Source organism: Tursiops truncatus, chromosome 2 (assembly GCF_011762595.2).
Source record: "Tursiops truncatus isolate mTurTru1 chromosome 2, mTurTru1.mat.Y, whole genome shotgun sequence".
NCBI classification, from domain to species: Eukaryota; Metazoa; Chordata; class Mammalia; order Artiodactyla; family Delphinidae; genus Tursiops; species Tursiops truncatus.
This window is the reverse complement of record NC_047035.1, coordinates 125,683,091-125,705,205: the sequence shown is the minus strand read 5'-3', so window position 1 is coordinate 125,705,205 and position 22,115 is coordinate 125,683,091. Positions and strand designations below refer to the sequence as shown.

General features: G+C 47.1%; 1 protein-coding gene across 4 annotated transcripts in view; it reads right to left on the bottom strand.

Moving 5' to 3' along the window:
- Positions 1 to 608: 608 nt before the first annotated feature.
- The window catches only part of ADAMTS17 (ADAM metallopeptidase with thrombospondin type 1 motif 17), a 355,712-nt gene continuing 334,205 nt past the window's right edge, over positions 609 to 22,115 (bottom strand). For all 4 annotated transcript variants that reach the window (XM_033852069.2, XM_033852070.2, XM_073801336.1 and 1 more), the window contains 2 exons: positions 4,797 to 4,974; positions 609 to 3,605 (listed from right to left, as the gene is read on the bottom strand). In XM_033852069.2, coding sequence (XP_033707960.1) covers positions 3,439 to 3,605; positions 4,797 to 4,974 — 345 coding nt within the window. In that variant the 3' untranslated portion in view covers positions 609 to 3,438. The remainder of the gene's footprint in view (positions 3,606 to 4,796; positions 4,975 to 22,115) is intronic.

Below are 22,115 nucleotides of genomic sequence, written 5' to 3'. Positions count from 1 at the left end.
GACATCCCTGCTCCATGTCAGGTCCAGATGGGGTCCAAATGGCTGCAGTGGTCCTCATTATGATGGTGTGGTGCCCTTGCTGTGTCCCCAGACTGGGAGGTAGGAAGGGCCAGGTCTGGCTCACACCTGCAGGAGTGGGGAAGCTGTTGGGCTGCCAGCAGGATTGGGGTGGGGTCTAAAGCTTGAAGAGGCAAGGTTGTAGAGAGCAGGTACCCATTCTGGCATGACAGAGGCCCCCTGCAGAGGGGTCACTGCACCCCCATGGAGCCTGGGCAGCTCCACCAGTGAGGTAGCTGCTCTGTATCAGACTCACAGACTCACTGTACAGCTGTCACACTTTCATGTCCCCACCCAGGGTTTTGCAACCACACAGGGATGAGACCCAGGACTGAATGATTTGTTAGCACTCACTTGGGGAGATGCAGCCACCCGCCAGCACTGCATTTACCAGTGACCTTTGACACTGTCCACAGCTGTGGTCGGCAGGCTACAGTTCCTGCAGCCAAGTCCTAGGCAAGTGGTGTGACCACTGCAGAAGGAAAGGACACAGCCTCCCTGTCAGCCCTCAAGGACTGGTTTTTATCTTTTACTTCACAGACAGCTTAAAATTGTTATGGAAGAACATTTTATTAAACATATTCAACTCACTTCCAATGAAATGCTTAATTTTTCATTTACAGTGGTGTCCAATGTTTGTCTTCTGTTCTTTTTTTTTTTCTTTTCTTTCAAACCAGCACCAAAAAGTAAAACAAAAATACCATGGGTACAGTACGTAATGTAAGTTAGCTAATGGAAAATATATACATTTGACTCTGAAATGAAGAAAAGAGAACAAAGCAATGATATTACTGCCATTGAGGATCTTTCCCTGTGTTCTGATAATATCAAGCCATGGTCAACTGAGAGGGTTTCATTTGCACCAACGAAAATAGCACCATAAGATTGTGAGACTCTGTAGTTAGTAACACATTTGTGCAACCAAAAGGTACAGTACTTGAGTGACAGTACAGGGTATTGTTAACCATAAAGAAACATCACTGTTGTAATGACAGGGTTTCATTGTCTTCTGTACAAAGTGGAGCAAGAGTGCTATAATGGCTTCACTGAAATTGATCATTGCTTGTGAAGGGAACAGAAGGCGGGCTGGTGAATTTCAGAGTGACAGTGCCAGCATGAGCTAAAAGAGCTCAGAAAGACCCAAACTTTGGGGAACCAAAGGGGTGTTTAACAATAACTGAATCAGTCATTTGCATTCTGAGGGTGTGGGGCCCTTGCCAGGGGCGTCCAGTTGATACCGTCAAGGTGGCCAGGGGGGAGATTCAGAGGCACCAGGCAAAGGGCTTGCCTCTGGGCATGTGCATATGCTTGCCCAGCTCAGGTGGGCCCATGGTTCCCATGCAGACAGTAAGCAAGGCTGCCCCGGCTTCCTTAGCTTGCTGCCCCGACTCTGCTCCTCAGCCCCCGAGGCTGAGAGCTTTCTGTTCATCTGTGGTAAAGTACAGCCCATTTGGGGCTGGGGGAAAACTGAGCCCTAGCTCCCCAAGACTTTGAGGGGCCTGGGGAGTCTGCTCGCGGCCAAGCCAGAGCAGGGAGGACAGCGTTCTGCACAGGCCCTGGGCAGCCGCTGGAGGTTACCTTGCAGGTGGGCTGCCCCAGCCTGGTACCCTCTGGGGTCTTTCCACAGAACATCTAAGGAGTTTTCTCAATACTTCTCACAGATTCAAGTGGAACTGAATAGATTCCCTGTCATCCCTACCACTTCTCTGCCTCTGGGGCAGTAAAAAATCACAAACCAAAACACAGCCCATAAGACGGGCTTGGGTAGCAGAGTGTTTCTTTTTCTTTCTGATTTAAGCTGACTCTAAAGTTGTGACATCAAAAACTCAAACACAGATACATAAACACAGCACCAATAAATCAAGAAGCACTTGGAGATGATCCCATGGAGATTAGCCTAAGTAAGATCCCCTCTGAAATAAGGGAGGAGAGGGTGGGTTTCTCATGATAAAGTCCTTGAATATAAGCACCCATCAAAGGCCCACCGAGTTGGTCAGCAGACCAGACCTCCCAGCATGTCGGGTCCCCTCCTCCCAGCTCCCGGGCAGGCAGGGTCCTACCATCTTCTGTGCTTTCACAGAGGACACTCTTTTCATCTCCCTGGGCTCCAGAGAGGGCACAGTTCTGTTTTGAGGGGTGAGGTGTCTGTAGGAGGCAAATACCTTCTTCCGGATTTTCTGAGTGTCATTCTTGCCCCACTAAGACGGGTCAACAACGACAGCATGACAATGACGAACATTGCAAGGTCTGGGCCACGGGAAGGCTGGGTGGGTATGTGGCCATCCTGGCCACGGGCCACTCCTCCACCCATCCTGGCACTAGGCTGAGCAGTCCTGGAGGAAACCTGCCCCGTGCCAGGGTGAAGCGCCAGGCCTGAGCCTGAGTCTTCAGAGGTTCTAAGAAGAATCAACTTCAGATAGATGGCCAAGGTTAATGGGAAGCCATCTCTAAGGTGCAAAGCTTTATGAAGTACTGGCTAGAACAGAGGTCCCCAGAAGCAGAGGGGGAGCCCCTCCACCCCTCCCAAAGCTGCCCTGAGCTCACCTCTATGCCAGGAAGCAATCCCAAGGCCAAAATTAGCACGTGCCTCCTCTCACAGCACCTTGAAGAGAGGCTCTTCTGTTTCCCTGTGTGGGGGACAACAGAGATCTGAAAACTAGATACGTCCCCAAACCCAAGCCCTTCTGGAATATTCTCCCCCACATAGGTGGTATGCAGAACTACACAGCCCTAGCGTCCTTTTTAATTCACACAGACTCAGACTCTCAGGCACAACACCTCCAAGGAAAAGCCGCGATCTAGAGAGCACGTTCCTTGACAGGGTGGAGGGGCCACGTGCTGGTGTTTGTGGTGTCAAGGGGGCTCCAGCAGCCCGGCCTCTCCAGAGAAGACTCCTTCCATCCAGGGTGTCACGGGCTTTCAGAATAAAGCATGCTTTAAAGTAAAACGTCTCCGTTTTTGGATATCCTCCCCCTCCCCCGATACACCAAGCACTGGGAATTCAAACGTCAGAGGAAAGCCAAGACAGGGGCGCCTGTGACGTTTCTCTTGACGATTTCTGTCAGAGGTGTTCCCTTTGAGGTACGTGGAACCTTAGAAATTACAGCTATTTTGTGACTCATGCCTATTTTTTCCTTACCGTAGAAAGCCATCCAGTGGCTGTTAACAATATATTAAGTATAAAAGCACTAAGCAAACGTCAAGTCCACTCTCAGGTTCTAAGCAATTGGGTTCTTGGGACAGCCTCCTGGGTGAGCCGTGGTGTGCTTTGGGGGTCCCAGCCGCAGGACTGGTGTGCTCTCAGGTGGGTGGGCTTTCAACTAGCCATGTCGTCAGGACTCAGACCTCATGTCAGAGCATCGTGGGACCACTGGCCGCCTGTCATAAACTTGGTGGCGGCAGTGGCTGGCGCATCTTGTTCGCATAGAAGTCCCTGCATGTCTGGCAGCAGCGCTGGTACCACCGCATGTCCTGGCAGAGGTTCTTTTCTCGGATGACCCTGCAATACACTGTCCACTGGTCCCGTGTGCATTTGTAGGTCAGAGCAGCTAGGGGGACAGTGGAGAGAGAAAGCCCAGAGGTTATGGGTGGCCTGGGGACGTCATCATGTGTACACAGATGGCCTGTGGTCTGACATAGTCGGGGTTGCCCTTACCCATGTGTACACTGGAGCCTTGCACAGACCGGGGAAACCATGCCCCTGCCAGGGCCACTGTGGATGTGGCTTTCTTATACAAGGGACACACTCTGGGTCCAACCTGACCACTTGGCAGAGTTCAGTGGTCTGGCTGCCTCCTCAAGGCGAGGGCACTGCCCCCCCCACTTCTGAGCTAAGTGGTGTATACTGTTATTTTGTGGCGGAGAACGTTATCTGTTGGCATTGATAAAACAGAATGGCACAGGGCAGTAGATATCAAAGGGCCCACAAAAGCAAAAGGTCACAGCACAGGCAGGTGGTCTGAATCTCCTTCAGGCTCTTGGTAGTGCAGAGAGATGGTCCAGCCTGAGGGCATGCAAAAGCCTGGTGTACACCTCTGCAAGCTCAAAGACCCCCCCAGTGAAGCTGCTTGGAAATTCCCTCCATGTTGGTGGCATTCTAGCATTAGGGAAAGGGGCACTGGGTGGGGAAAAAGTTCCCTAGGAGTTTCTAATTGGAAAAGCAGAAATTCTTTTCAATAGAATCATCAGATCAGTGCTAGTTATTCTTCCTTTTGTGCCACCACTGGCCGGGGATGTGGCCTGGTAAAGGGCTGGGTTTGGAACACTCGGGTCCAAGCTGCTCACACAAAAGCTCCCTGCTGAATTAAAGACTCCAACCTGTCAACACCTCTGTTTTCTTCTCAAGCATTAGCTTGAGGAACATTCCATGCACACATCACCAAGATTTCATGAATGACACCCCCAGATCCTTCATTTCCTGAAGGATGCACCTCCCTTTGCCTCCTTCATGCACAGGAATCCCAAAACACTTGAGGAACATTCTCCTGTGTTCCTCATTTGTTGGCAGAGGGGCTCAAGTGTTTGAGACCACAGTAAACAAACATCTTTTTCATGACAAGGATGAAATTCCATCTCTGAAACCTCAGATCCTCTACAAAACTGACACGTTAGCCTCTCCAGAACTCAAATAAGCCCCAAGGAGGGGGCTTTTTGGCTTATAGAACTCCCACTGCCAGTGGGGACTTGCTGGCCAGGGGATGCAGCAGCCCCAGGAGCTGGGGGCCAGCAGAGGCACTCACCGAGGCGAGGGGAAGTGATGGTGTTCACGTTGATCTTGTCATTGCAGACTTCTTGGTGGCACTGTTTGTAGGCTGCTGGCTTGGAGAGGGTAGGGCACTCATTGCCATGGCGTCCAGTGACCTTGTGCATGCACTGCACCACACGGGACTGCAGGCCCTTCCCACAGGTCGATGAGCACTGCCAGAGACAGGGAGAGCTAAGCTGGGGACAGCTGAGCTAGGGGCCCATCCCGGGCTGAGGGGCTTTGACAATGGCCTCACATCATAGCACCCTTGGGTCAGGCCCCTGCATGTCATTCCTATGTGCTAGAAATAATTGCAAGACAAGAGGGCTTGGCTGCATACCAGCTGCCTGATGGAAGACTGTTTCAAGATGTTAGGGACTGCATGTTTGTGCCTCCCCAACATTTACGTGTTGAAGCCCTAACCCCCAGTGGGATGGCATTTGAAGGTAGGTCCTTTGGGAGGTAATTGGGTTTAAATGAGGTCATGAGGGTGGGGCCCCCATGATGAGATTAGTGTCCTTATAAGAAGAAGAGAGATCAGAGTTCTCTCCCTCCACCACATGAGGACACATGACAAGTCAGCCATCTGCAAGCCAGGAAGTTGTCCCTCATCAAGAACCAAATATGCCAGCACCTTGGCCTCAAACTTCTCAGCCTCCAGAACTGTGAGAAATAAATGTCTTGTTGTTTAAGCCACCCAGCCTGTGGTATTTTGTTACAGCAGCCTGAGCTAAGACATAATTGTTGAAATATTAGTTTATGCTGGTTGCATTTCACCTCCCACCCTCTCATGCCTGTTCCAAGCAGAGAACCATCTGGGTTTTGAAATTCTCCAGTGAGCAGGGTGGCTTGCTGGCACCCAGGAGGGACTGAACCTGATGGCCACAGGGATCTCCCTGGCACTGTGTGCCACATGAGGCTCCTGGGCCTTTGCCCAGCCCTGGGTGTGGAGAGGAGCCCAATAATGATGGGGCTGAATTTCCACAAGCCTGGAGGGTTGGGGGTCAGAATTAAGTAAAGTTACAGAAAATGAAGAAGTGCAACCTTTCTTGCATAACGGACTCATGGACTAATATTGGGGCTAACAGTTTTAATTTAGACACCCAATCCCTAGTTGGCATTTCCAGCATTTGCAGATGTGGGTGTGCTAAAACCAAACCAATGTATTTAGTTCAGCAGACCATCCTGCATTCCCAGTGAGTGGCCTTTTAAGACTTTACTATGTGTTCTGTCTCCTGCTCTTCTTCCCATTCCTCTTCGGGCTCCTTTAAAGTGTGTGACAGGGAACCTGCCAGGTATCCAGCACCACTCCCCCATCCTGCTTGCTAGCCCCTTGGCCCTTGCTTGTTTTCCAGGGAGCCGTTGGAACCGTCTCTCCATTAAGTTGGTCTCCTCCCAGCCAGAGAGCCTGGTCCACATGTGTACTCTCTCCACCTGGGGTCCCCCAGCACACATGCTCACAACCCATGATTTATGGGGTTCTGAGAGCACTCTGCAAAACTTTAATAAAGCAAAGACCACAGGTGTAGTAGCCCAGCTGGAGTTAACACTGGCATCTCAGGGTAGAGAAAGGGGAGCAGGACCTTTCCTCTGAATGCCACATGTGGTGAGGATGCCAGGTGCCATCTGGATCATGTGCCTCCCTCTCTCCTCCCCTTGGGTCTGACCATGGCCTGTGCTGGAGGAAGGGCCTTCCCTGGGGGTCTGTGAGGGGTTACCCTGCACAGGCTCAGCGTGGATCCCTTCATCCATAAGAAGTGGCCATCAACTGCGCTCCCAAAGGGGCTTTTGCGTCTCAGGTGAATTCCTCTGCTTTCTAGTCTAACAAGCAGGATCACATTTTTTTTCACTTTAGAAGGATAAAGAGCTCAGAGGGCATGGTGCTCTGATGGGGCCCAGTCTTTTCAAATCACAAAAGAGGTAGGAAAACCATAAGTGCCCCATCGCCTCCGCTGCCAACGCCCCCACCCCCCTTGAGAGTCCTGGCGTGTTCAAACCAGAATGGGCTCTCCAGGACAGGCAAGGCTGTGTGCCTGGCTTCATATCCATCTTCTGGATAAATCCATCAAGGGCTGCTCACAGCCTTGAGAATCCTTTGTGTATGATAAACGCACATTGCTGGGTTCCACCCCAGACCTCAGGAGTTGGTACTGGAGCATTTGGAAATTTGAGGGGTGCTGCAGTGGAAGAATGATGTCACATGAGTAGGTTCCCACCAACTGGAGACCTGGAACATGGGACAAGTGTCATAGCAACGTGATTTCCACCTGGAGGGCGTCTCGGAGGGAGTGGCTTCAGGTTGGGATCTGCTGCATGGGATTACCTGGAGAGCGTTGAAAGGTCTTGATGTCCCAGACCAATCAATCAGTATCCCTGGAGGATGCACTGGGCATCAGTATTTTTCAAAGCTCTCCAGGTGACTGCAACAAGCAGCCAGAGCTGAGAAACTCTGACTTACCCTGAACTTCTTCCCTGTGTCCTGTGTAGGGTGTGAGGAGCTCTCTTTTCTTATGATGAAGTAGTCAAGTATTTGTATACAAATGTGTAATTAAGCAAGAACAGACATCCGCCTGCAGCCCCAACTGCTGAGTTTATATACAGGCGATAGGTGTGCTCAAATACAAGAGATGAAGCCTTTCACTCAAAATTATTCTAGGAAAAGAATAAGTTACCTTATAATTAAGTAAAAATAAAACCTCTCATAGTTCAGGGGTGAGGTAAGGGATACCCTCAATTATTTGTAGCAAGACCACCTGGGGGTTAAAAGAAAAAGGGACACAAAGAAATTTAACTCTCTTCTCCTGGAAGTAGAACACCATAATCATAAATGAGGGAGGATGGTGTAAGAAATTTTTAAAGATCTCTTGAAAAGTAATCTGGTAGGAATTGGTTCAAGATGGCAGAGTAGAAGGACATGCACTCACTCCCTCTTGTGAGAGCACTGGATTCACAACTAATTGCTGAACAATCATCAACAGGAAGACACTGGAACTCATCAAAAAGATACCCCACATCCAAAGACAAAGGAGAAGCCACAGTGAGACGGTGGGAGGGGTGCAATCACAATAAAATCAAATCCCATAACCGCTGGGTGGGTGACTCACAAACTGGAGAACAATTATACCACAGAAGTCCATCCACTGGAGTAAAGGTTCTGACCCCATGTCAGGCTTCCCAACCTGGGGGTCTGGCAATGGGAGGAGGAATTCCCAGAGAATCAGACTTTGAAGGCTCGTGGGATTTGATTGCAGGACTTTGACAGGACTGGGGGAAAAAGAGACCTCACTCTTGGAGGGCACACACAAAGTAGTGTGCATACCAGGACCCGCGGGAAGGAGCAGTGACCCCACAGGAGACTGAAACAGACCTACCTGCTAGTGTTGGAAGGTGTCCAGCAGAGGTGGTGGGGCAGCTGTGGTTCACTGTGAGGACAAGGACACTGGCAGCAGAAGTTCTGGGAAGTACACCCTGGAGTCCACCATTGCCCCACCAAAGAGCCTGTAGGCTCCAGTGCTGGGTCACCTCAGGCCAAACAACCAACAGGGAGGGAACTCAGCACCAACCATCAGCAGACAAGTGGATTAAAGTTTTACTGAGCTCTGCCTACCAGAGCAACACCCAGCTCTACCCACCACCAGTCCCTCCTATCAGGAAACTTGCACAAGCCTCTTAGATAGCCTCATCCACCAGAGGGCAGACAGCAGAAACAAGAAGAACTACAATCCTTCAGCCTGTGGAATGAAAACCACATTCACAGAAAATGAAAAGGCAGAGTACTATGTACCAGATGAAGGAACAAGATAAAACCCCAGAAAAACAACTAAATGAAGTGGAGATAGGCAACCTTCCAGAAAAAGAATTCAGAATAATGATAGTGAAGATGATCCAGGACCTCGGAAAAAGAGTGGAGGCAAAGATCGAGAAGATGCAAGAAATGTTTAACAAAGACCTAGACGAAATAAAGAACAAACAAACAGAGATGAACAATACAATAACTGAAATGAAAAATACACTGGAAGGAATCAATAGAAGAATAACTGAGGCAGATGAATGGATAAGTGACTGGGATGACAGAATGGTGGAAATCACTGCCATAGAACAGAATAAAGAAAAAATAATGAAAATAAATGAAGACAGCCTAAGAGACCTCTGGGACAACATTAAATGCACCAACATTTGCATTATAGGGGTCACAGAAGGAGAAGAGAGAGAGAAAGGACCCGAGAAAATATCTGAAGAGGTTATAGTTGAAAACTTCCCTAACACGGGAAAGAAAAAAGCCACCCAAGTCCAGGAAGCACAGAGAGCCCCAGGCAGGATAGACCCAAGGAGAAACATGCTGAGACACATAGTAATCAAATTGAAAAAAATTAAAGACAAAGAAAAATTATTAAAACCAGCAAGGAAAAAATGACAAATAACATGCAAGGGAACTCCCATAAGGTTAACAGCAGATTTCTCAGCAGAAACTCTACAAGCCAGAAGGGAGTGGCACAATATATTTAAAGTGATGAAAGGGAAGAACCTACAAGTAAGATTACTCTACCTGGCAAGGATCTCATTCAGATTCGATGGAGAAATCAAAAGCTTTACAGACAAGCAAAAGCTAAGAGAATTCAGCACCACCAAACCAGCTCTACAACAAATGCTAAAGGAACTTCTCTAAGTGGGAAACACAAGAGAAGAAAAGGACCTACAAAAACAAACCCAAAACAATTAAGAAAATGGTAATAGGAACATACATACCAATAATTACCTTAAACGTGAATGGATTAAATGCTCTAAGCAAAAGACACAGGCTTGCTGAATGGATACAAAAACAAGACCCATATATATGCTGTCTACAAGAGACCCATTTCAGACCTAGGAACACATACAGACTGAAAGTGAGGGGATGGAAAAAGATATTCCATGCAAATGGAAATCAAAAGAAAGCTGGAGTAGCAATACTCATATCAAACAAAATAGACTTTAAAATAAAGACTATTACAAGAGACAAAGAAGGACACTACATAATGACCAAAGGATCAATCCAAGAAAAAGATATAACAATTATAAATATATATGCACCCAATATATGCACCTCAATACATAAGGCAACTGCTAAGAGCTATAAAAGAGGAAATCGACAGTAACACAATAATAGTGGGGGACTTTAACACCTCACTTACACCAATGGACAAATAATCCACACAGAAAATTAATAAGGAAAAAAAGGTTTAAATGACACAATAGACCAGAAAGATTTAATCGATATTTATAAGACATTCCATCCAAAAACAGCAGATTACACTTTCTTCTCAAGTGCACACAGAATACTCTCCAGGATAGATCACATCTTTGGTCACAAATCAAGCCTCGGTAAATTTAAGAAAATTGAAATCATATCAAGCATCTTTTCTGACCACAATGCTATGAGATTAGAAATCAGTTACAGAGAAAAAAAGTAAAAAACACAAACACATGGAGGCTAAACAATATGTTACTAAGTAACCAAGAGATCACTGAAGAAATCAAAGAGGAAATAAAAAAATACATAGAGACAAATGACAATGAAAAGACAATGATTCAAAACCTATGGGATGCAACAAAAGCAGTTTTAGAGGGAAGTTTATAGCAATAAAATCTTACCTAAAGAAACAAGAAAAATCTCAAACAAGCAATCTAACTTTACACCTAAAGGAACTAGAGAAAGAAGAACAAACAAAATCCAAAGTTGGTAGAAGAAAAGCAATCATAAACATCAGAGCAGAAATAAATGAAATAGAAACAAAGAAAACAATAGCAAAGATCAATAAAACTAAAAGCTGGTTCTTTGAGAAGATAAAGAAAATGGATAAACCTTTAGCCAGACTCATCAAGAAAAAGAGGGAGAGGACGCAAATCAATAAAATTAGAAATGAAAAAGGAGAAGTTACAACAGACAAAGCATCCTGAGAGACTACTACAAGCAACTGTATGCCAATAAAATGGACAGCCAGGAAGAAATGGACAAATTCTTAGAAAGGTATAAGCTTCCAAGACTGAAAGAGGAAGAAACAGAAAATATGAACAGACCAATCAGAAGTAATGAAATTGAGACTGTGATTAAAAATCTTCCAACAAACAAAAGCCCTGGACCAGATAGATTCATAGGTGAATTCTATCAAACATTTAGAGAAGAGCTAACACCCATCCTTCTCAAACTCTTCCAAAAAATTGCAGAGGAAGGAACACTCCCAAACATTCTATGAGGCCACCATCACCCTGATACCAAAACCAGACAAAAATACTATAAAAAAAGAATATTACAGACCAATATCATTGATGAATATAGATGCAAAAATCCTCAACAAAATACTAGAAAACAGAATCCAACAATACATTAAAAGGATCATACACTGATCAAGTGGGATTTATCCCAGGGATGCAAGGATTCTTCAATATACTCAAATCAATCAATGTGGTACACCATAGCAACAAATTGAAGAATAAAAGCCATATGATCATTGCAGTAGATGCAGAAAAAGCTTTTGACAAAATTCAACACCTATTTATGATAAAAACTGTCCAGAAAGTGGGCATAGAGGGAACCTACCTCAACATAATAAAGGTCATATACGACAAACCCAGAGCAAACATCATCCTCAATGGTGAAAAACTGAAAGCATTTCCTCTAAAATCAGGAACAAGATGAGGATGTCCACTGTCGCCACTATTATTCAATATAGTTTTGGAAGTCCTAGCCACGGCAATCAGAGAGGAAAAAGAAATAAAAAGAATCCAAACTGGAAAAGAAGAAGTAAAAATGTCACTGATGGCAGATGACATAGTAATATACATAGAAAAACCTAAAGATGCCACCAGAAAACTACTAGAGCTCATCAATGAATTTGGTAAAGTTGCAGGATACAAAGTTAATGCACAGAAATCTCTTGCATTCCTATACACTAACAATGAAAGATCAGAACAAGAAATTAAGGAAACAATCCCATCTACCATTGCAATGAAAAGAATAAAATACCTAGGAATAAACCTACCTAAGGAAGTAAAAGATCTGTACTCAGAAAATTATAAGACACTGATGAAAGAAATCAAAGATGACACAAACAGATGGAGAGATATACCATGTTCTTGGACTGGAAGAATCAATATTGTGAAAATGACTGTATGACCCAAAGCAATCTACAGATTCAATGCAATCCCTATCAAATTACCCATGGCATTTTTTACAGAACTAGAACAAAATATCTTAAAATTTGTATGGAGACATAGAAGACCCCGAATAGCCAAAGCAATCTTGAGGGAAAAAAACGGAGCTGGAGGAATCAGACGCCCTGACTTCAGACGATACTACAAAGCTACAGTAATCAAGACAATATGGTACTGGCACAAAAACAGAAATATAGATCAGTGGAACAGGATAGAAAGCCCAGAAACAAACCCATACACCTATGGTCAACTAATCTATGACAAAGGAGGCAAGGATATGCAATGGAGAAAAGACAGTGTCTTCAATAAGTGGTGCTGGGAAAACTGGATAGCTACATGTAAAAGGATGAAATTAGAACACTCCCTAACAGCATCCACAAAAATAAACTCAAAATGGATTAAAGACCTAAATGTAAGACCAGACACTATAAAACTCTTAGAGGAAAACATAGGAAGAACACTCTTTGACATAAATCCCAGCAAGATCTTTTTTGACTGACCTCCTAGAATAATGGAAATAAAAACAAAAATAAACAAATTGGACCTAAAGAAACTTAAAAGCTTTTGCACAGCAAAGGAAACTATAGACAAGATGAAAAGAAGACCCTCAGAATGGGAGAAAATATTTGCAAACGAATCAACGGACAAAGGATTAATCTCCAAAATATATATGCAGCTCAAGGTTACAAAAAACAAATAACCCAATCAAAAAATGGGTAGAAGACCTAAATAGACATTTCTCCAAATAAGACATACAGATGGCCAAGAGGCACATGAAAAGCTGCACAACATCACTAATTATTAGAGAAATGCAAATCAAAACTACAATGAGGTATCACCTCACACCAGTTAGAATGGGCATCATCAGAAAAGCTACAAACAACAAATGCTGGAGAGGGTGTGGAGAAAAGGGAACCCTCTTGCACTGTTGGTGGGAATGCAAATTGATATAGCCACTATGGAGAACAGTATGGAGGTTCCTCAAAAAACTAAAAACAGAATTACCATATGACCCAGCAATCCCACTACTGGGCATAAACCCAGAGAAAACCATAATTCAAAATGACACATGCACCCCACTGTTCATTGCAGCAGTATTTACAATAGCCAGGTCATGGAAGCAACCTAAATGCCCATCGACAGATGGATGGTTAAAGAAGATGTGGTACATATATGCAATGGAATATTACTCAGCCATAAAAAGTAATGAAATTGGGTCATTTGTAGAGACATGGATGAACCTAGAGACTGTCATACAGAGTGAAGCATGTCAGAAAGAGAAAAACAAATATTGTATATTAACGCATATATGTGGAATCTAGAAAAATGGTACAGATGAACTGGTTTGCAAGGCAGAAATAGAGACCCAGATGTAGAGAACAAACGTATGGACACCAAGGGGGGAAAGCGGGGCGCTGGCGGGGATGGTGATAGTGGGATAAATTGGGAGATTGGGATTGACATATATACACTAATATGTATAATATAGATAACTAATAAGAGCCTGCTGTATAAAAAATAAATGAATAAAATAAAATTCAAAAAAGAAAAAAAAGAAAGACAAGTAATCTGGTAAGTGGCTATACCCAGAGACTGGGGGTCCACACCAGCAGGGTAAGTAAAGGAAATGGCCAAGGGTCCTAATGCAGTGCAAAATCCTATAAAAGTAAAGCAAAGTCTTGCCCATGCAAAGTCATGCCAACAGAGAGCAACATCATACCATAGCTTGCAAGGGAATATCCAATGAGAACAGTACATTCAGAAAAGGCGGCATCTCAGTGAACTGGGATGGCAGTGCCCTGTACACTCTGGCAAACAGGAGTGAGTGATGACGAAGACAGATGCTGCAAATATTAGGAGGCACTTTACAAAACTGCTTATATTCAACCGTTTTCAACCCCACAGAAACAGGAATTTTATCAGGTTCAACTTCAAAATATGATAAAGACAGAAAATAGTAATATTTTTAAATTAAAACATAATATATAAACTTTAAATATGAAATACAACTACATGAATAAGTTACATATTTTAAGTAGGCATTTGACTAGTCCACCTACACCATTAAAGACTTTTATATCTAAATTGGTCGTAAAATTTTTAAAAAGCCCTGCTCCCTGGGAAAGCATGTACGTGGGGCCTTATTTCTGTGACTACTGGGCACTTGGGGAAGAAGGGGCCATGTGTCCTGCTCTACAGACAGCACCAGCCCTTGTCTTCCCATCTTGACTTGGCTCACTGGCGCCACCTGCTGTGGGAGACAAACCAGGAAGAAGAGCGGGGTGTCCTCATAGTCCTTCCTGGAGAAAGGGTGCATCCAGGGTGGGTCAGGTAGTGGTGGGGTTTCTGGGTCCCCAGGAAACTCTGCACAGGCTAACAGAGAAGGATCTGGGATTATGGTCTCGCTCCCATGGGCCCCCCTGACCATGAGGTCTGCAGACTCTGCCGGCGGGGCAATTAGCCTGGCTGGGTCACTTCCTGCCCAGGAACACCAGGTAGGGTTTCAATGTCTTTTGCAGGTGTTGTTATTATTTATGTGAAATCAGAGCAAGGGCTCAATCCTATAGATCTACTAAAACCAAATGCAAAATTGACAAGGTCTCTGGCTGGAAAGGATCAATGACCATTGTAAAACTCAAGAGTTTGGGGTGACCTCAAAGACTAGTCTCCCCTCTGAAAGTTCTTAGCCTTGTTTAACATGTTCTGTGGTTGGGTGGGGGGAGAGCATTCATGACACCTCATGACACAGAACACTCGCATGCTTGTTCTGTCTGTAAGCTCACCTGTAGGATTCCATGACAGTGTGGAACATTCCACAACCATCCCAAGGGGCTGACCTTGGCCACTGAGCTTGATGGGGGTCAGTGTCTTGCCCAAGGTCACAGATTAGTGAGTGGCAGAGGAGCGACAGGACCCCAGCTGCCCCATCCCAAGGACTGAATTCCATCCTCCTGTATGAATTAGAGGTTGAACTGGATGGAGCTTCTATGGGAGGCCACGAATCAAAAAACCAGGTCACTGACCAGCTCCACCATTTCTTCATCATCTTTCCCAGCCTGAGTCACTGGTTTTTAATTTTTCAGTCTGTAAACAAACCTGCCGCATGAGATCATGGAGGGTGTCTCCAAAGTTCTGCAGAGACTCAAGCGTCTGTCCTCATGGCTTTCCAACACCTCTGAGAGGCAGGGCTGGGCCTGGTGAGAGGCTGGGGCTGACCCTCAGCTGCTGTCGGGGCCATGTGAGACCCTGCAAACTCTGCCCCTGGGATTAGGTTTTACAGAATTTTAGCTGCAGTCCTGGGGGCTGCCATTCACACAGCTCTGGGCTGTGAATGGCTTGTGCTCACTTGGAAGAACCTTTGAAAATATCGGGTATTTGCTTAGCCAGCCCCACAGAGGCTGCTTCAGAGCATCAGGTGAGGAGACAGGTTACAGAGTAGCACGTACAGAAACCACCCCATTTTTTCTAATACCTGTGTGCGTGTGTGTGTGTGTGTGTGTGTGTGTACCTATATAAAAGTTTGGAAGACAAACCATTAAAAAAATTTACTGTGCTGTCATCTGTTTTGTAGGACTAGTTTTTCTCTTGTGTCTTCCCAAGCAAGATAGAATTACCTATGTAATTAAAAATAAAAGTGGAAAATTCCACCAATGACCCTTTGGTGCAGCTGCCACCTTCCAGGCCTGCTGCATTTTCATTTGAGCCGAGTTGGTGCCTAGCCTGCCCCTGGCCTAAAATCCATGCATAACTACCCACTCCTTGGCCGGAGTTTCAGCAGGACAGTGGCGACAGGACAGGCCTGTCAGTATGCTGCATCCCCCTTTACTAGCTGTGTGACCTCGGGCAAGTTACTTAACCTATACGAGCCCCAGCTTCTTTATTTGTAGCTTGAGGATAATAAAATCTTTTTTGCAGGATGATTTCCAGGATTAGAGACAGCTTAGAGCAGGTACCTAGCAGGGAGTCTGGGAAGGACAAACGCTGCTACAATTATTAACAACAATAAGCACACGGCCAAGAGCAGAGAGAGCTGGCCGGGGGTCCCTGGAGGCCGGGAAGGCGCCCTGAGTCACCTGGCCTGCTTAGCTCTCCCTGGGCTGCCATGCCGGTCACCAGGCAGGTGTGGACATCCACCTTTGCCAGGAGCACAATTAGAGATTGATTTGGCCCTGAAGACACACGTGATTCCAGAGAGGCTGCAGGGCTGCATCCTCCTTGTAACCTGAGCTCGCTGCATTAAGGGTAGCACAGGCACAGACAATGAATCTCACCTCCGTCGGCCTCCCCTCAGCCTCCACTTTAATTCAACAGTGAGGAGACGGCAGTGTCTCCTGATAGCATCGAATTAGCCCCTAAGCGTTGCTGAGAAGTCATTTTTCAGGCTTTTAAAATCTAAGCAAATAGATGTATTAAAAAACAGATCTGGTCTTCTTTGAAGCACACTGTCACTGTTGGGTAGTTTTTTCAAGCCACTCATGACATTAACATTTAATGTGGTTCCCTGAGACTCAGGAAGCCAAGATAAAATGGAGCAGTAATAAATCCGCCAGGAAAGCTCCTTGCCAGATGACCTGGAATAAGTGCAGCCCCCTCTCCAGCAAGTGCCTGCAGCTGCACATCACACACAAGGTCTGGGGACCTGCCACCCATCCCATGGGTGATGATGATGATGATGATGGTGGTGATGGTAGTAGTAACAGCAGCAGGGTCCACCTTTTGCCTGCCTCCCGGTGCCGGGCACTGGGCTCACACCTATTCTCATGAGTCCTCATTAATCTTCACACTAACAGCTGCTGTGGCAGGGCCAGGTGCTCAGAACACAGTAGGTGCAGAATACATGCGCACAGACTGCAGGAATAGTGTCTGCGGGGCACAGCACCGCCTGCAGAGAGGTGGAGCGTGAGGCTCAGAGGGTCCACGGTCTTCCCCATGATGTAGCCCCCGGGCCTCCCATCCCGGCTGCTGCCCGGAGGCCTGCACTCCTCTGGAGCCACGCGGCTCTCCAGCAGGGAGGAACCAGGCCTCTGTCACCATGTGGAGGCCCAGCGCTGATGACATGCTCCACCATGGCGTGGACCCCCTCCTCTTCACTTCTCCCAGCTGTAAAATCACGACTATAAATGACACCAGATTCCAAAGGGATGTTTTGAGAATTAGCTAAAGGAAGTTGTAAAAATCTTGGGAAGAGGAAAACGTGACAGGAATATTTAATACACACATGAGCGTTGGCTCCTACAGAGTGGAGGACGGGCAGGGGCTCCCTGCACAGGCTCTGGGGTAAGCAGGAATAGGGTTAGGGTGAAATAATGCAAAGATGAACCCTCACTGCACAGTGTGCCCACCCTACGCTCTCACAGAGCCATCCTCTGAGGGGCCAGCCTGCCTCTGAGGGGCAGCATGGGACAGCCCCACATGACAGTCAGGGGGGCAGGGAACCCCCTACGGGAACTCCATTTTCTGCTCGTGTCTGAAAGGTACTAGGCTGGTAAAATGTCAAAAGCTCCTCAAAAGCATTTTTGACAGATTTCCCGCAAAACTTGGCACGAGCAATGCAAATCTCGGAAGCTGTTGAAACCTCAAATAGTAGGCTTAAACAATGATGAAAATCCCCACCGTCTTTGCTCCAGCCTTGAAACTGTAAATGCTTTCTTAGACACACACACACACACACACACACACACACACACACACACACACACACGCACACCTTCCCCCTTCAACTCATACTTTCTTTCAAACTGTTTTTGAAATCCTCAAATCCTTGAATCCTATCCTCAGCCTTAGCTTTGGGCTCCCCTCAAACTCTCTGAATTCGCAGCCTGCTGACCTACAGGTTCTGGTTGGAACGTTATAGTTAGGGAACCAGAAGGCCCAGGTGACTCCCCGTGACTTGCAAGGGCTGGCTATCCCAAGAGCTCTTATTTCTTGCTTCAGATGGGCGCCAGGAGCACAGAGAAGGCTACAGGAGCTGTCTCACTGCCTCCCCTCGGGCAGGAGCTGCTACCAGTTTCGTAACTTAGCTCTCGCAGCTTATCAGAGACTGTTTGAAAGACCCTCCTCCCCACCCCCCACCCCCCCCACCCCCCCACCCCCCGCTGCAGAAGGATGTTCTACATGCCCAGCAAATACTGCACAACTGTCTCCTGCCCTGAGCCATGCTGTCATCACGCGAGCCCCAGGTCAGGGCACGTGCTGTTTCATGGGGTCCACACCACATTCAAAGAACTCATCTCCTGTGACACAAATATTTTACAGGCCTGTGTAAGAAATGCAATTCTGATCAGAGATAAGAGACCTGTGACTGTACTGGATGATGATGGTGAAGAAAATGATGATAAAAATGAGCACCTATGCCAAGCACTGCACTAAGTGCTTTACATGGATGCCCTAGGAGGTAGGTACCCCTAAACTCATCTGACAGAGGATGATGCTGGTTCAAGGTTAGATGAGGTCACTGCAGAACAGGGACGTGCACCTGTGTTGTCCTGACCATGTGCCCTGCTCTGAGGTCGCTGATAGCGTGTGTTGAAACCAAAGTGTTCCTTAGGGATGACAGCTTCTCTGATTCAATGGTCATGTCTAGGCAGTGGTTAAAACTTAGACTGGCATGTGGGGGAGGCATCCCCACTCTCTGATCTCTCATTCCACACTAAGGCAGCTGATTTGAGGAAGGACACTAGGTGAATGGAGGGGCAGCAGGGAAATGGAGGGGGCAAAGGCATTGGCCTTTAGACTGCAGCTGACCCTTGAACAACTCGGGGGTTATTCTAAGTGTAATGTACAGTCGGTCCTACGTATCCCCAGTTCCTCTGCAACTGAGGATGCAACCCCGGACCACGTACACTGTAGAATTTACTATTGAAAAATACCCACGTATAAGTGGACCCATGCAGTTTAAACCTACGTTGTACAAGGGTCAACTGCATTCAGTTCACTCCCATGCAGGCACCTCTCCTGGCAATTTCTGGGGACCCACTGCTCTACAACCAGTTCATTTCTCTCATCTGAGCAGGTGTGGGCCCTGGACTTTAACTCCATGACCCAGTGGCAGGCTCTGTTCACCCACACAAAATGCTCCAGACCAAGGGGGTATCTGCCCCCTCTCCCTCCTGCCCTACCCAGAAAAGTACTTAAGTTTGATGACCCTCCGTTCACTGCGGCTTACACTCCCAAGAGTAGTACGGAATGGAGGATTTGCTGATCCCTATCTGCATGCAGAGTGCTGACTGCCTGTGTTGTATGGTTTCACAGTCCCAGAAAAGGGCCCTGATGTCCCCAGTGTCTCTTATGTTTGCTCCTGGATGCTCAAGTTTCTTTTATTAAGGACTCAACTTTTTATTTCACAAAGAAGGGGAGACAACATGCATGATCTCCTATAGAGACAACAGATTTATACCACAGTGTAAATGATTAATACAAAGCCCTTGGGAGAGAAGGTTTTGATTGGTGGGCTGGAGAGAGAGTAGATAAATACTTGACTTTACAACAAGCTTATGCCTATGATGGTTAGACCTGAGGCATATAACAGTTCATCTACTTCCCATTTCAAATTAGAAACCTAAGCCTCTGACATTATTATGTACCTGAAGGAAAGGTGGATTAAGAGCCAAAAGGCAAGGACCAGACTCCTAGCCCTTCCATTTACTAGTTGTGTGACCTCAAGAAAAAAGTCACGTTGCCACTCTGAGCCTCAGTTTCTTCACCTGTAAAATGGGGATAGGGTCAAATGGGAGAATGTGAGTGAAAGTGTTTTATAAATTCTAAAGCACTGGTGAATGTCAGGGCCACTGTCACTGATCCCAACAGAAGTAGCATCACTCTCCACCAGCACCCTTGTTCGGGGCTGCCCCTGGCAGGGGCTGCATTTGTACCTGCCCAGTGGGACTTAGCGTGGCCTGGTGTCTGCAGCTGGCTCCACCTGTCTGTATCTAGGCTGGGTCATTGTCCACTCTTGTACCCTCAGTGCTCAGCACAGGTTGGCACAGAACAGGAGCTCAGGAAATGCTGATTGAATCACAGTGACTTGGTTGCAGGCCCACAGCAAGTGGGAGCCCCAGCCGGGCTGGCTGCCCAGCCTTGCAGGGTTGGGGGGAGGGGTCAATCCCCACCAAAGCAAGTGTAGGCTTCAGAAGTGGTGCTGGGGCTGAAAGCTTTCTGGAACAAGCCCCCGTAGTGACACAAAGTCTGTTCATTTCTGAGGCCATGGAACTTGAGCCCCCATCTCTGCCCACAACACAAGAAGGCAGCTAACAGCAGTCCTGGGAATGCACCGACACAGCCATGTTTGAATGGGAGGCTCTCCCTGGCTTCTTCCTAGGGCTCTGCAGCTACAGGTATGTGCATGCTTATGGCTTCATTTGATCTCCTAAGGCCTCTGGGAAGTGCTGGGGCTCAGGTATGAGGGGCACATCTGGGGCTTGACTGAGGCCTCACAAGTGAGGTCAGTCCCCTTCCAGGGGACCTCCACGGGCACCAGGAAGTCAATGGCCACTTTTGATCTTTTCTGTAAAAGGGAACGCCATACTCTTAACACAGAGAGCCAATGGTTTTCTTTAAAAACACTGTCTATTATAATCCCTCCAGAATAATTTGCTTCTAATTAGAAACATCCCATCACTTCAGTGGTGATTAATGCCTCTGGTCTTGAAACTGAAACATCTCAACTTCTGATTAAAAGACACGCTGTCCTAGAATGAAATGTGATTTCCTCCTCTCCCAGTTTCAGTGACACCTCCCTCCCCACCCCACCCCCAGGTTGAATACATGGGCCCAGCATTTAGTGGGAGAAAACAATGATTTGCACAGATCTGGAACTAGCTAATATCCCAGGAGGGCAGGCAGCTGCATGGCAGTTTCCAAACAGAGCAGAGCAGTAATACTGCCCTCAGCAGGGTTGGGAATGTGAAGTCGGCCTCTCGGATGGGATCCTGGTTAGGGTTCGGCCATTTGCCGAGGCTGGGGGAGGGAGAAGGGGCTCCAAATCCCCTCCAAGCCTGCCCTGCCTCAGCAAGGTAAATGATTACTGCAGCAAGTACAGGAAGGGCTGGATGCCAGACCCCTCCCGAGGGATGCTTGGTCCTTCTCACTTCAGGAAGTGCAGGACAGCACCTGTGTTGCATGTCTCTGGGCTGGCCTGTCCATCATCTCCCTGGAGATAGGCTTATCTTTCTCAACAGCACCTTAGGGCCAAGTGATAGGAGATTGCTTGGAAGGAAGATGTCAAAGTGTCCAGATACACTGGAAATCTGACAGTGTTCAGACTTCTTTCTACTTTCCTTTTGGGCAACTTGTTTGCTACCTTCAAAGTCTGGCATGTGGGAGGTTTGGATGCTGGTTACAGGAGCGTCATCCACGATGATTGGTTTAAAAGTGCACTGACCCCAACTGTGTGACAAGGGCACAGCAAAAATAACACATCCATCAGAAAGCAAATCCAGTCTGAACAAGTGAAAATGTCAGGGGAAGATCCATCCCCTGGAATCCATCTGTCGGCCTGGTCACGCAGTGAGTGAGGATAAGGGCCCCATGGGACCGGTATCCGTCCCAATTCTCCAGAGCAGGCACAGGGAAAAGCAACGGACAGGTTTCTACTGCTGTGCTGGGGTCGGGGTGGGGGGTGTGCCAGCCTACCCAGTGATGGCGGCTGAAGAAGGCAGTGGCAGTGGGGTGAACAGCTGGCGTAGGGTCTCTCGGTTCAGTTCTATGCGGTCCCCACCACCGCCAACCCTTGTTTCCAGTGCGTGCACACGTGCACACACATATATACACACACGCCGACTTCCAGATCAGTGTCCCTGCAGTTCTCAGCCGGGAAGAACTAGTCTGCCCTGGGCCCTGGCTCTGGCCAGACCTGCTTGGGGCGGAGCAGCTGGCACCAGTCCAGGCCCAGTGCTCGTCCCAAAGGCTGGATGCACACTGATTGGATGCCAACCCCTGACAACAGCCCAAATCTGTACATGCCCTTGATCTTTCTTGTTCTTACTTCCAGGGATAGCTGATCAAGCTGGCTGTGGCAAAAGCAGGCACTGCGGCCTTCCAAAGCCCTACTGTCCTGAAGGCCAGGAGGTATTATTCTCTTCGGCTGGCTAGGAGGAGGAAGGCCAGCTAAAGGCTCTATTTTCCT